The sequence below is a fragment of the Colletotrichum godetiae genome (assembly GCF_030913485.1).
Source record: "Colletotrichum godetiae strain CBS 193.32 chromosome Unknown BDP55scaffold_16, whole genome shotgun sequence".
NCBI classification, from domain to species: domain Eukaryota; kingdom Fungi; phylum Ascomycota; class Sordariomycetes; order Glomerellales; family Glomerellaceae; genus Colletotrichum; species Colletotrichum godetiae.
In genome coordinates this window covers 88,823-103,872 of record NW_026851264.1, presented here as the reverse complement: position 1 = coordinate 103,872, position 15,050 = coordinate 88,823, and the positions used below count along the sequence as shown (strand labels likewise).

The 15,050-nt window shown below is 55.0% G+C and overlaps 2 protein-coding genes across 2 annotated transcripts; one reads left to right on the top strand and one right to left on the bottom strand.

Moving 5' to 3' along the window:
- Window positions 1-406: 406 nt before the first annotated feature.
- On the top strand, window positions 407-2,407 carry BDP55DRAFT_660534 (DEAD/DEAH box helicase). Its single transcript, XM_060574640.1, has one exon. It carries the CDS (start codon window positions 551-553, stop codon window positions 2,198-2,200), a length of 1,650 nt encoding a protein of 549 aa, XP_060430714.1. The 5' UTR covers window positions 407-550; the 3' UTR covers window positions 2,201-2,407.
- Window positions 2,408-11,487: 9,080 nt separating this feature from the next.
- Window positions 11,488-13,228, bottom strand: BDP55DRAFT_660526 (uncharacterized protein). The gene has a single exon (XM_060574639.1). The coding sequence runs from the start codon at window positions 12,726-12,728 to the stop codon at window positions 11,913-11,915; it is 816 nt and encodes a 271-aa protein (XP_060430713.1). The 5' UTR covers window positions 12,729-13,228; the 3' UTR covers window positions 11,488-11,912.
- Between the last annotated feature and the right edge of the window lie 1,822 nt (window positions 13,229-15,050).

Below are 15,050 nucleotides of genomic sequence, written 5' to 3'. Positions count from 1 at the left end.
TCTCCTTGTTGAAATCCTTGCATCGTCACACCCGAGGCTGGCTAAAATCTCCTCGGATCTTTGGTAGTTTCCTTATTATGGAGGACTGAGGTCTTATTTTCGCTCGCTGTACTTTCTATGATAGCCTAACTTTGCACCTAGACTCGGATACGTATCCTGCTGTGTTGTGACGGGCCAATTTGCCCCGTCTCTCGCGCCGTTTGAGTCCCCGGGTCACTGAAGACAAGGTACTCCGTACTGCTAGCTCCGTTTCTCTAAGCGCGCGTCTACCGTCTCAATGCGGGGCCCTGACACTGACCGCCTTCCATTCCAATTGGTCTGCCCCACGCCTGACCCCCCTGAACCATCCACCCCACCTGCCCGCCGCGCCGAACCTTTGGCACTTTGCAGCCAAAAACTTTTTGGACCCTTGCCCGAAAATTCTCATGCGCCGGTGCAGCTGCTACAGTCTAGTCCATCATCATCACAAACTTTATACCAGAAGTCTCAGGTCCACGATCAAGTCGAGTCACAACCGGCACAAACTAGGAACAGATATTGATCGCCCTCAATGCCGTCCTCTGCAGCCCCCAGAAGACCGGGCCGTGCGGCCGACAACGAGCACCCGGCATCCTCTCCCGCCAACTCCTCCGGCTCCGAGTCCGAATCCGACTACCTCGACAGTCCCGCCTCGCGCAAGAGACGGAGGACCGACCCCACTGCCGAACCCGATCTTGAAGATATCGAGAACGACGATGATGACGACGACGACGACGACGAGGAGGAGGAGCTCAAGGCCGTCGTGTCTACCATCCAAGCCCCCTCAAGATTCAAGCGCGCCGCCGCTGTCGTCGACCAAGCCCCCCAGACCTCGCTCCCAGCAGCCCCGTCGCAAAACGCAATCACTGCGCCAACAGACCCCAACACCACTTTCTCCGGAATCAACGTCCGGCCATGGCTCGTACAGTCCCTAGCCAACATGGCAATCAAGAGGCCGACAGGCATTCAAAAGGGCTGCATACCAGAGATCCTCAAGGGGCGCGACTGCATCGGCGGAAGCAGGACCGGTTCAGGCAAAACAGTCGCTTTCGCCGTGCCCATCCTCCAGAAATGGGCCGAGGATCCCACCGCCATCTTCGGCGTCGTCCTCACGCCCACCCGCGAGCTCGCCCTCCAAATTTTTGAGCAGTTCAAGGCCATCTCTGCCCCACAGAGCCTCAAAATCGTCCTCGTCACCGGCGGCTCCGACATGCGGCCCCAGGCCATCGCCCTCGCGCAACGACCCCACGTCGTCATCGCCACGCCCGGCCGTCTGGCGGATCACATCCGCACCTCGGGCGAGGACACCATCTGCGGCCTCCGCCGCGTCAAATACGTCGTCCTCGACGAGGCCGATCGCCTCCTCGACGGCTCCGGGCCGGGCAGTATGATCCCCGACGTGGAAGAGTGCCTCTCCGTCCTCCCGCCCTCGTCGAAGCGCCAAACCCTGTTGTTTACGGCCACAATCACCCCCGAGGTCCGCGCCCTCAAAGACATGCCCCTGAAGCCGGGCAAACAGCCCGTCTTCGTCTGCGAGGTCGACACCCAGGCCCTCGCCATCCCCGCCACGCTGTCGCAGATGCACCTCCAGGTGCCCGTCACCCACCGCGAGCACTACCTGCACACCTTCCTCCTCACGGACGGCAACGCGGAGAAATCCGTCATCATATTCTGCAACCGCACCAAGACGGCGGATTACCTGCACCATCTCCTCCGCATGCTCGACCACCGCGTCACGTCGCTGCACTCCGCCCTCCCGCAGCGCCAGCGCGTGGATAACCTGGGCCGGTTCCGCGCGGCGGCGGCGCGGATCCTCGTCGCGACGGACGTGGCGTCTAGAGGTTTGGATATCCCCGAGGTCGGGCTCGTGATCAACTACGATATCCCGCGGAACCCGGACGATTATATCCACAGGGTCGGTCGTACAGCGCGTGCGGGGCGCAAGGGCGAGGCGGTGACGTTTGTCGGGCAGAGGGACGTTGAGCTCGTGTTGGCGATTGAGGCGCGTGTGGGCAGGGAGATGGAGGTCTGGAGGGAGGAAGGGGTGAATTTGGAGACGAGGGTGTTGCGGGATGCGCTTAAGATTGTGAGCGAGAAGAAGAGGGAGGCGTTGTTGGAGTTGGAGGAGGGGAGGGAGGTTGGGGGCAAGAGGAAGAGGACGAAGCAGAAGCTTAATGCTTGAGGGGGTTAGGACGAAGTGGGCGAGGGAAAAGTTTGTGTGTTTACTTGGTTGGGGAGGTTGCATATTGGCGTAATTGTGATGTGGTTTGATTTGAGTGGGATAGATAACATAATACCCAATAGACCAAAGTCGGCAAGAACTTCACGAACAAGATGAACTACAGGGGGTGATGTTTATCGACGATCACGGCTTTTATCAAGACACTTCTGGTATCTTTCAGCGCAATCAATGACGGCCACCTGGTGAAGACAATAGCTATCACAGAGCAGCATATCAAAAGGGGTCAAAGTGACAACGAGGATTCTGTCTATTACAGTATTTGCTTTTGCCAGCCTATCTGTGCAAATATCACAATCAAGCTCATCTTTCAGGGTACAGACTGGCAAAGTGTCGACTTGAGCAATGCGTTTAATAGACGGCTTGGTATATTTTTCTAGGGATATGCATTATTCCTCTATCTTTCAGATTGTAGAGCTTTGTAGTGTCTCTATAACGCTGATCACCTTTGTAGATGTCATATTTCCAAGATGCAAAGAACTCTCAACACCAGAATCGTCATGCTCTGTCACGCAAGTGTTCTTTCCGGTTAAAAGTTACGGCAAGACACGTTTTCTCTCAAATCAAGCAAGGCTCAAGACTTCTTCAGCTTCGTTGATTGGAACGCCCCACGCCCCCCTCCGAGAAGAGTGATCTCCTCAATGACCTTCGTCGGTGCCCTGAGCATATCCAGACACGGAAGCGCACCTACCTTGCATAATACAACATACAACAAAGCCATCCACCTTTCATCTCGTCCCCTATTCACGTTCCTCACGCCCCCACACTCTGTACTCACGAATACGAACAGGACGACGGATATCTATACGGGGGATATATATCAACCACGCCTCATCCTGCCCCGCCCCTCATGCTCCCTTGTGCACCCTTATGCTCCCTCATTTTGTGCTTCACGAATACGAGCGTGAGCGTAAACGACGAGAATGATGACCTCATACTTTGGTCGTTCTCCTTGTTAGGTTTCTCTAAGACCAACTGACTCTTTCTTTTTCTCAAGAGGCAAGATAACAAGGTCATCGAGCATGTCGGGTCAGTGGGTTCCATGTCAACTAGGCTGGGGCGAAGTGAGAATGAACGGGGGCGGAGGGCTCGATCGCTTAATCGTTTACATTCGTCATTTGCGGAGGTGAGCAAGGCTTACTAGCCAGTACTGTCATATATTCTTATCATCTCCGCAGCTTGGTTTCTTTTCTCTTCCTGGCTATAAGGCCGCTAGATCTTCGGGAGGGAAGACATCTATCTCTAGCCAGTCATATTTACCGAACGGATTTTGATATTGTAAAGACATACGGCTTCTCACATTCCCATGTCTCAGTAGAACAATCATCGAAGGGGTGACTGATTCTAACGTTGCCTATTACCTAGATCTTCTGGAGCATACTTCCCCAATAACTCTCTGATGGCAGCCACGTTGCTGCCAACCAAGGCAATGTGACCCCATACAATGGGACTTCTCAGACCCATACGCTCTGTCACCTTGGAGAATCTCGGTATAGATTTACTACCGCAAGGCCAGGCCTTTGAGCGTCAATACTCGCGTTTTCGTCTACTTACATAGACGGTCCTTGAGCGCCTGCAAAATGTCTCTGAAAAAAGCCCAGCTCAAGAACATCGACTTTACTCAACCAATAAGAATGGTTTGGTGGGTTTTCCATGCTCCGTCTTAACGGCATACCTTCTACGGGTACACGTTAGCAAATAAGGTCATCCATCACGCATAGAAATTTAAGATAAGAGATCTTGTTTAGTGCTAGCCGTGTTTTCAATGGTCACTTTCAGATTATCGGTGGTAGTGACAACGTTTCCGATGAGTTGATTTAGCAAACGTATAGTACCATTTGTCCCACGGCGAACGCTCACTTACAGACAGCACAGACCTGTTACTCATCATCTCCCTGGAGCGAACTCGCATCGGCAGTCGGATGAGAACCGGTGACCTTGCAATCCGGAGCCGGGACATACACTCCCGGGAGGAGCAGTCCTACTCTGTCGAAGTGCATGCATGGAGAGACGGACAAATATCAAGCATGCTGGCGAGTGCAGTCCCGGTGGCACAAGCCACTCGGCCGAATAGATGGCATGGCGGGCATCATCTATGGATAGTGGCACGAGGAAAAGGACCCTTGGAGGGGCGGGCAGAAACCAGAGCCTTGGGTCGCCAGAGCTCATCGGGCGAAGTCACGTCAAGCCGTCATCGCCGTTCATCGAGGAAGCAACCCCCCCGGCGATCCATGATCCCGATCCCAACGTCCTCTCGGTAGAGATACACCACACACTACACACCACCTCGCCGATCGGTCTTTGCCTCAACACACGCAAATCATGACAGCATCACTCCTCCTCGGCGCCGAAAGGGACGGGGCAAAGCTTCACCTTTGACGCCGGATACCCGTGTCCACAGCGTGGAATGAATTCGGCCCGCCGTCCGAACACTCACCCCTCCCGTTGGAATCATCCCCCTCCCTTTCGAACACAGGGAAGAGGATCAACACTCACTCGGATGACTTCATCACTTTTAGGGGTCCAAAAACGGGACCGGCGGGAAGGGGAGCTCATCTTCGTGGTGAATGTCTAAAATATGGGTCTCAAGGGGTGTGGTGCGTGGGTGCGGAGTGTTGGGTTCCCGGACTTTGGCTTCTCCCCGAAGAGCCGGGTTCCTTGTGCTGTGCGCCGTGCCGCTCTTGAGCCCGCGGATTTTATGTTTTCTATTTATTTTCAACCTTGGGAAACACTCACGAGCCTGCACAACTTAGATACGCAGGGAACCGAGCTAAGGACGGGCTGAGGTAAGCGGACCGTAGGGCGGAATCCTCGATGGCCGTGGGATGGAGCTCCTCTGGCGCATCGTTATTGGGGTGTACGTCTCTCTGCGCGGTCATCGGAGTTGGACAGGTCTGCGAACTCCGCTCCGCCGCCGAGAGTTTCCCACCCTCTCTATGGATACGTCTGCGCGTGGCTCTCTGTCTTTTGTGCACCCCACGCGGGGTTAAGAGCGAGTGCGAGAACGCGAGGCACGCCTGTACTATTCGACCTGTACGGAGTAGTGGTCTTTGAGGTGTACGGAGACAGTTGTAGAGACAAGCGTATCCCTAGAGGCGTAGAGAAGGCAAGGTGTGCAGCTGTAGCTAAAGCAGAGTTGTAAGCTACGCCATCATGGGATGCAAGTCAGGTCGTCAAACGGCACGGTCACGTTCATCCAGTCAGGTGGTATCTGTATCGCGTCCCGCGTACCACCACCCATCCATCATCCCGTCTCATCGAACACACCAGTTCTCTTCTTGAGACGACAACCCTGGTGGGAGCTTGGCTCTGTTCTCATCAGATGACTCGCCTACGGACATACACTTGACTTTTGCACGGCAGACCGTTTCGTTTCCGAGAGAGACATGCAGAAACGCAGACCACTGCCAGGAACCCGAGACGGCATCCTCTACACGGGCACACGGGCCAACTCTTGTTTCCCTCCCGACACGGAGAGAGTGCCCATTGCGTGAACCGCTGGTCTGGAAGCCCAAAGGCAACCTGTCTCGTGATTCGGACGATTTGTGGAGACGGCCGTCTTCTCGGTGTCGAGGGCAGAGGTGGTGGGGGGGGGGGCATGTCATGAGCTTCTTTGGATGAAGTGGGCACTCTGGGCATGGCGCAGCAGTGCAAGTTGTAACAGCGAGTTGTAAGCCACGCACCACTACTGTTTTGCTTCAGAATGCGAGATCGGTTTGAAGATATTTCCAGCAACGAGCCGATGAAGCCCTCGTGGCCTCTCAGATCGTGGGGCTCCGTTGGCACCAACCGATTGGAATTCCAACATAGTCCAGCTTGCCAAACGACGACAGACAATCCTTGGGTAACCCGGAAGGTCTCGCGCACGAACTGACAAATCCGTCCAGTAAACTCGGCCGCGCGACCACGACTACAAATCCAATCCAGCATGTTCTGCGGATCTTCGCAATAGACAGGTGCGGCCCGCAGCTTGCATTTCCTCACGTTTCGGAAGGGAAGGGGGGGTGGGTGTAAACCTGTCAAGTTTTGTCTCTGATTTCCAAGCCAACAGGTCTCTTTTTTTTTTTCCCCTTGAACCAGTCATCGGCCGCTCGGACAAAGTGTGGGAAAATCCTTGGCAGCCGTGGCAGAGGGGGGGACCTGGATGACTGATGAATAATTCGGCTTCGGCTTACGATAGCAGCCCCACGGGTCTTGCACAATTGTGAATCCACATTCCACTATTCTCACCCCTCTTATGCACAAGCCTAGGCGGGAGATGGAAAGATCCATAATTCTCGGCCCCCGGGCTCCAGCCGTCCAAGGGGAAGAAGATGGACCCGCCCAGCGTTCTGGACTTACGGATCACAATGTGAGATTAACTCCAATGCCAAGCAACCGCCCATCTGCAAACCGCAGAGCGGCGGTGGGGATAACGGAGGGAGGCAGAGATGCGGCGGCGCAGGCAGCACAAGACAAGGCCACCATCGCGAAATTTCAGGGCCGGCCACGGTGAGTGACTCAAAGGCAAAAAAAAAAAAAAACCTCCAAACAGGTTATGAGACGAGGTGGGGGATCCGCCTCGCTTCCCTTGACCAGATTGGAATTTCTCCATCTCTTCCATCGGCGACTCATCACTCTCAATAGTTCACGATCGGAATACTCACAATCTTTTTTTTTTCTTTTTCTTTTTGCACAAATTCTCATTGATTCTATACCCCTGCGATGATTATCTGCAAACTATTCGTCTCCCTCGCCTTGAGAAAAAAATAGGACCCTCACTAGATAGATGCCCCGCCGTGCCGAAGGACTACACAGTCACAGGCCTTGGGCTCGCTGCACTCCCCCCCCGTCTCCTCCCTGCTCACCCTTCCGCACCGCCGCCCGCCCGAAACCACCGCACCGCACCGCACCGCACCCCGGCGGAGAGACGGGGGTGGGATTCTGTCTGTCGTGGAGCGGCGGTATGTTAGAGAACGATGGGGCTTCGGTGCGGGCAGGTGCGGGCGAACTCCTCATCCAGTCGTCCAACTTTTCAAGTGAGCAAGCCCTGGTAATCTTTCCTTGTCGAGAGAGAGAGAGTCGAGGCCTTTTTTCCAGCCCTTCATACTAGGAGTCGATCTTGATTATTCTGGACCTGGATTTCGCCCACTTGGTACTGCCTCTTCCACTGTACAGCGTAATCCCGTGGGTCCAGATCCCCCTTATCAAGCAGATCATGAACCCTTGGCACGCCTGGATAAGGCAAAACCCGCAAGTCCGCGACGAAAGAGCCGGAGGAGTATCCGCAGGAATGATATGATTGCATGCCCGCATGAAGATCTTCCCAGCCTTCGGAAGCCGTGGCCGTAGCCTGTGGCCCTCCTCTCTCTCTCTCTCTTTTTCTTTATCTGATCGTACTGATTTATCGATAAGACTCAATGATTCCCAAAGCAAGATCAGATCGCCTTGTAGAATTCGCCATCGTGACCTCAGTATTTCCCCACGTGCGGGCCGCCCCCCTCACAAGGTAGGAGTATCGACATGACATCGATAATCATAGGTCGTCATCACGCCATCTATCCGCGAACTAGCTGCTCCGTACTCCGTAGACACAATTGCGTGCGCGAGACAGAAAGAGACTCGATCTCTGCCCCCCCCCCCCTGGCCCGTCTACTACCTATGCCGTTTTGCACAATTGTCCATAGCTACCTTATGGATATGCTCACCTTCCCCGCTCTCCACTCTCGCCTACAGCCTCAAATGATCGACGGGGGGACACAAGCAAGGCAGATAGGGTCCAGGACTCCAGGACTCCAGATGGCAGCCCTTCACTCAAAGAGTCTGGCCCCCCCCCCCGACCTCACGTCTTGAACCAACCGAAAAACCCCACGCCCGCAGGACTTTCAGGCCCCCAGGCCCCAGCGATTGATATCAATCCCGTCAAATCATGCCCTGCCCGCCAGCGTGCCTTGTCTCATTCCCATCACCATCAGGGGTGGTTAAGTGAGATGAGGTGTCAACTGCTCCAACCCGCACACACTTTGTAACTCTGTGTAGGGACACCGCTTTGACAATTTTTTCCCCCAAAATTCCCGCCTTGCTCTACAAGAAATAAGAAAAGAGGTTGTCGACCCGGGCATTCACCCCCAGCCCAGTCAAAAGAGAGCTCAAGCAGCTCAGCGACGAGGTTGGGCCAATTTCGCATAATGCTGGTAACCTTCTAGTGTAGGTGCCGCCCCAGTATCCTCCCCTCAGGAACCCGAACCTAACCCTTCACCGCCCTACTTTTTATTTTCTTCACTTTCCCATGGCTGCCGTGGCCCGTGTTGAGTCCCTCTTTCTCTCTCACCCGCAGGTAAAATTAGGTAAATGACCCCGGGATTGATAAAAGGGACAGCGTATACCCGAACGGAGGGGGGGCCGGGGGGCGGTCAAGCAAAAAAAGACAACCATCGTGGGAAACTCTCACCCTCCTACCGCCGCCAAGTGTAACGGACCGGTCGGGGTTTTGGTGTTTGTCAGACCTTGGGAAGTAGCGCACCGACCTAGACGTTTAGATGCATTCCAGTTGAATTTTTTTTTCCTTTTTTCCTTCCCTTCGGCATCCATTTGTGAAGAGGAACCACGGAATCTTGCCGAGATAAGTTTTTTTTTTTGTATCGACTCGAGTCGGGCATCTACTCCGTACCGTACTAAATGTGTACAAACCTGCAAACCAACTCACACGTGCATATCCGTAGCTGGCGTTTATCACGATGAGAGACCCCTCCAACCCCCCTCCCAAAACCTAACCCGCGGGATTCCAAACGTCCCCTCGATCGGGGAAGAACAACCCAGGTGAAACAGAAACAAGCGTGCCGTCCATCTGCAAGCCTGCCCGCGCAGCCGCTGTCTCGTCACACTCGAGTCTGCGGTATCCGTATCTACCTACCGTACTCCCCACCATTTCTGATTTAGACTCTTCCGTAGCCGAGACTGGCGAGCGAAAAAGAATGGCATTCTTCCGCAGTGACTGACTGCAACTCTCATGCCGACTGTGCGTGCCGTTAAACTGCCTTACTCCCGCCGACGCTGCCGGCTCGGCCAAGGCTTCCGGCGGCGGGCGGGAAAAAAATGGATCGGCAGAGCGCTGCACCACCATACACCACCACCACCACCACCTTATAGCCGTCGGCGTGCGTGACTCCCACGCCTAATTTCCTTATCGCCGGCCGTTCGGCTCAATCGTGGTCCTGCCGCCCCGCGTGCCCAGCGAAGTCGGAACTGATGGTGGTGGTGGTGGTGGTGCCGGCTATGTCTGTAGACCGGATGGATTGGCAGGACCGGATGAATCATTGCAAACGGCGGCAGGCATATTGCACACACACCCTTCGTCAGTCTCGTCGCTTCCGGTTGCCGCCTTGTTTCCTTTTACAGCAGAGATTCGTTACTGTCCTGGATAGTGATTAGCGTTTACAGCGCGGGAATGGCATGATATGCCCAGCGAACAAGGCCGGTCGCCGACGAAGCCGTAAAAGTGTCCAAGGACCCTTGGCGACCATTGCCAAAAGACCTCATAAGCCAAGCTTAATCATGGTGCCATTTCCATCTACCTTGTGATCTGCCAATCTTAAAAAATCTGGCAGCCCCAGATCTCCGTTGGTCCTTTCGGTTGCTGGCTGCGCCTTATGTCAGCGCGGGATGACGGCCACCTCGGCCAGAAAAAGGGCTGCGCTCGGGCCCCTATGCGCACCACGTGTCTCCACGTTCCCGCAGTATTCGGGCCCCGAGGGAAGCAGTTTGTCACTGCGGGAGGTTGTCTTCTCCGTCGGTTCCTTTCTTGGTGGCCCTTGGGGAACTTATCTCCTTTGGGTTCGCCGTCTCCAGTCGGACGGGATTCATCCGTCCGTACGCCCTGATGACTGTCATTTGATTTTTGGCCTCTCCCCTCCGCTGTCTGTTGCCTTGTCGCCTGGGTACCTCGGTGACTCGCATTCGCTGTCGCGGCCGCGTGCACACGCCCCCCCCTAGCCAGCGTAATTGTGTACGCGGGATGCCACCACGCCTTTTTTTTTTTTTTCGCTCGTCGCTCATGTCGGCTTCGTATCGTCGTAATCGTCGTTTTTGGTGTCGTCTATTTTTTCCCCCCTGCCTCTCGACTTGTCCCCCAACCAAAGTGCAGAGCTGCGCCATGCTTGCCTCGCAATCGTTTTTTTCCCGGTTCCAATTGAAATCCATCAGACCAGTCTAGTCAGGATCAGATCATGGAGCCCATTCGAAGCCGTTTGCCAGCGGCCTTCATTCGTAAATTCATATCGAATGAAGTATCGTGAGATTGCATCGTCGGCGACTATCCGTAACTATCCTCGGTGACATTGTCGTATTGTGCAAAGTCGCTCCGGGTGCACGGCGTGAATTGGATGAGTGATTGCTTGCTGCTAAGCGTCGGCTTTTTCGCTGTTTGCTTCACCTACACCATCCATTACCACGGCTTACCTCCAGGCAGCCTAGTTATTAATTCCGTCTTTTTGCGGTCAAGAAAAGGACTGTACAGCGGTAAAGGGAGGAGGAGTTAAAACACACCGCCAAAGTCCGAATCCCATGAAAACCCCCTTGTGATTCGTCCACGATACGGGCAGGTACGGCGTTAGTGAACCATGGTGAATCTGTGAGACGGTGACTGACTGCCTGCCCTGAAGATGACTAGAAGGTCGCTAGCGGGCATAAGGGGCGTGTCGATAAAATGTCGGGGCGCGGAAATCGGTCGTCGTCGTCGTGGTGGTGGAATTTGCTTTGTAACCCATTCGTGGCAGGCAGCACCAAGCGCAGCTGCGCAAGGCAAGGGCAGCTCGACTTCGAGGGTGAGGTAAGCGAGACAGCGAGCGAGGGGGGTTGGCGGGCACCTGGGCAGCTGTGAGTGCAGGTGGGATGGAAAGGCCGGAGGTTGAGCGACGCCGATCTGCCGAGATCGCAGGGCGCATCCACCAACCCTCTTCGGGTACCTGGGGCGAAACTGGTAGGCGACCAGACAGAAGCAGAGAAAAAAAAAAGTCGATTTTGGAGAGGTGCGCGGTCGGTATGCAGTCGTAACGCGCATCGCCTACGCGCCGTCTTTGCTGAATCATGTGGATTGCCTAAATGACTCGTCAGCGCGCAAGTTTCATCCAACTCACTTCACCCCGAGATGAGGCGAATGAGGAAGTAATGATGCAATCGTGACTTTACTGACCTTTTGTGTGTTTTCGCTCCAAGTCCTCGTACCAAAAAAGTGTTCACAGTATTGCAGAGGACAAGGGGGGTTTTGTTTGTTTGATTTTCAATTGATTTCTGAAGCTTCGCTTTTGTAGGGCACTGTTTGACTCCTAAGCGGCTATCTATCTGGTTCTGTAACACAGTTGCTGGCACCACTCAACCGCGGACTGGAGCCCGGGAGCGGAGCGCAGCTAGAGAAGAAAAAAGATCCGATTCCATTATCCGTCAAGGTCCTCCAAAAGGCACCCCATGCTTTCTCGTGACATGTAAGGAAATAAGATGAGAAGAGTTGAGAGGACATTGCTGTCGTTTTGTAATCCAAGTAATTCGTAACCCATGCCGTTGTAGTTTGGTATCGGTGACAAGTGAATAAAACGCCGTAATATATGCAAACGCTCGCTGATGTAAAAGCCAAAGAAGAGATCATATTACAAGGTAGTGTGTGTGTTCTCGAGTGTAAGACTTAGTACACTGAGATGGCAGACACGAGCCTTGCTGGGTTGCGAGCAGGCAGGTAGTAACCTTCCGAGTAGAAGGTGCCGTCGCCTTGTTGTGATTGTTGTTGAGAGATCTCTTCCTTGGCCTCCTTCTCGTTGAAGGTGAGCACTGCGTTTGGCGGTGATGGAGGCATCGACTCGTCATCTGAGATGTCAGAGTCGTGCTCGTGCTCGAGCTCTGGTGGTGAGCTGGAGCTGGAGTGGGATGGTGTGCGGACGAGCTCGAGCTGTGCGTAGTCCTCCTCGAGGTCGTCCTCCTCCATGTCGTAGTCTTCCGAGACCTCGATGGTAGATGTTCTCGGGGAAGCAGGGGCGGCGGCGGAGGGCATGCGGCGGAGGGAGACGGTGTCGGCCATCTCGATGTCGTCCTCCTCGTAGTCGTCGTCAGAGGAGACGGAAGAGTCGTCCGAGTCGGAGGAGTCGTCCTCGTAGAGATCCTCCGAGTCCTCAGCGATGGAGTCGGCCCACTGGATGTGGCGGTCCTTGGTAGCAGCGGGAGCGGACTCGGTCTTGGTGGCACCGCGGACGGACTGGTTGAACCAGCTCTCTTGTTCCCGCTCGGCGTCGGCGAGCTCAAGCATCAGGGAGTCGAGGAGGTTGGCGTGGCCGACGAGGAGGCGGAGGTCGTGGTCGGCGCGGGCAGCCTCGGAGGAGAGCTTGGCCCGGGCCTTGTGGGCGAGGTAGTAAGTCTGGGTGATGCTCATCTTCTTCTTCTGGATGGCAAGGCGAAGGGGTTGTTGTGTGTGAGCAGTGAAGGTGGAAGTTGTGGTAGTTGTCGACATTTTGTATGACTGTGCACCAATGGTGACTGATATGTCGCGATTTTGGCTGGTATGACTCAAAGCGAGATCGGGGGGTGCAAGATGCAGTGGGGCAGGGATGCCTGGGCTAGTTGGCTTGGTCTGTGATGATGCTTTGGTAATCTTGAAGTGAATACCAGATGAGGCGGGCGAGTTGAGATGGCAAGAGGCAAGGTCGATGATGGTTATATAATAGTTCAGGTTGGCAAGGTATTGTTTCTTCTTGAGAGGAGTTATTATCGATCTTGTGTCTTGGTCTGTTGAAGCTGAGGCTGAATGATGAGGTTTCTCTAGATCTGGATGGGAAGGGGAAACACTTTTCTTTTAACTCAGGTTGCTCCGCTGTGCTGGCTGACCTGGACTTGTCGGGCTCGGAGAGAAGAAAAGTGAGGGAGGAGCGGTGACAAGGGGGAGGGTGTGTATGCGAAGGGTGTGCAGGTGCAGGGGGTGGATGACCCTTGGGGGTGTGTGAGAGAGAGAGAGAGAGAGAGGGGTGGGGTGTGGGTGGTAGAGGGCGGGAGTTTTGCGCGATTGCGAGGTGCGAAGTGCGAACCTAAGAAAAATTATGAAAGCGATGAGTCTTTCGCTGTGAGTCTGCGGTGCCTGCAGCACTACCAAGTGGGTCTCCCCCTTCCCGTTCTTCGTGGACTTTGGGCGGCGTTTGTCATCAGCAAGGCCGAGGGTGCTTCCCGAGCCTCCGTCAGCTGGGGATTTGTTGCTGCGGGCTGCGGGTGGTGTTCGGACTTTGGGAGCTTACCTACGCTGCCGCCGGTCGGTGCGGGAGAAGTGTACGGTTGCCCGTCACTAGCACCCAAGACGCTAATCCGGTCGTCGTTGTCGTTGTCGTCGTCGTCGTCGACGCTACCAAAGGGCGCCCAGAAGAAGTCTCAGTGAGGTCTGACGCACTCGGCGGAAACACACGACGACTAATCGCGGACTGAGTACGTACCCCGAAGATCCGTAACCTTCTACCCGTACCTTATTGCTCTGCACCTCTCCAGCTCTCTGTATGGTCAGGTCGGCAGGTACCTCGCGTCTGATGGGATAAGCGTCGACGTTTGTCAGCCTGTGCTCGCTTTTCTCTGTAATCAATCTTTCCATCAGAATCGTCCAGCGAAGCACGCACTCCCGCTAGTCTATTGCCCAGCACCCCCCTCCTTCTATTGCTACAGCAGTGACTTTGTATTCATCATCACCAAGACGTAGACAGGAAATAGGCATAACTCCCATAACTCCGCACCGACTAAGCTGGATTATTCACCAACCTACGGCGTCTACACCCTTCACCATGTCCGTCAGGCGCGTCATCTCCATCTTTTAGCTTCGTCTCGTCTGCCTCAATTTCATCTGACACGCCGTACTCCGTATACATCGTGAATAGCCAGGTAGGTTAAGCTTATGGTTCGCTTGCTGGTCTTGGCCTCGGCCGCAGTCACTCGCACGCCTTACCAATTACCATAACTCCGCTGCGTATCCGTACAATCACAATTACACACACACACACACACACACACACACACATAATCAAAAAAGGGGATGATGGCTCATTTCCTATACTCTGGAACTCGCACCATGCACGCAATCTGCGACAAGCTGAGGCCAGCAAGCGAGAATAGAAAAGAAGGGGGAACGGGCCTCATAATATCAATAGCGGGATTCCAGCCCATGACGGGGGTGCGTTTTTGCTTAACCCCGTCCCCCAAGATGCCATCCCAACCCAAGAATTCCCAATTCCCCTTGGTTGTCACAATTGTCCAATTTACCCCGGGCCAAGGCTGAGAGGGACCTGATCTGATGTCGCTCCCGTTCCCCCTTTGGGATAATGACAGTTCACTGTACCACTACCCAGGCCCCTCGGCATTCTGTACTCTCCGTAAGGATCACCTGGGGTCAGAATGGGCTGGCAACAAGAAGCCTAAAAGTACTGCGCCGAGAGCCGTTGCTACCTCAACACCTCGCCCTCACCCCCGGTCAATCGCCAGGCCTCATGCTTTTACGGCGCCGAGACAAGGGATTACACTACGGCCGCGAATTGTGCGAGTGCGCGCGCGGGTGAAGCACAGCACAGCGCAGCTTGGTACATGAATCCCCCCCCCCCCCGCCCCCCGCTGCTGCTGCACCGCCTCCTCCGCCGTCGGCTCCGTCCACGTCCTCCTGCGAGTGCGAGCAGTGCGAGCTCGGGGGGGGACGGGGGGGACGGGGGATAGCCATCTGCGGAGAGATTAAGTACTGGCCAGCTGACTGCCTTCTCTGGTCTCGTCGGACACGCGCCAATCATAGGCCCTTGCGAGCTGGGCACTACCG

Excerpts from the sequence above, each read along its gene's own strand:
- BDP55DRAFT_660534 (XM_060574640.1), top strand. The coding sequence starts at position 551 with ATGCCGTCCTCTGCAGCCCCCAGAAGACCGGGCCGTGCGGCCGACAAC.
- BDP55DRAFT_660526 (XM_060574639.1), bottom strand. The coding sequence starts at position 12,728 with ATGTCGACAACTACCACAACTTCCACCTTCACTGCTCACACACAACAA.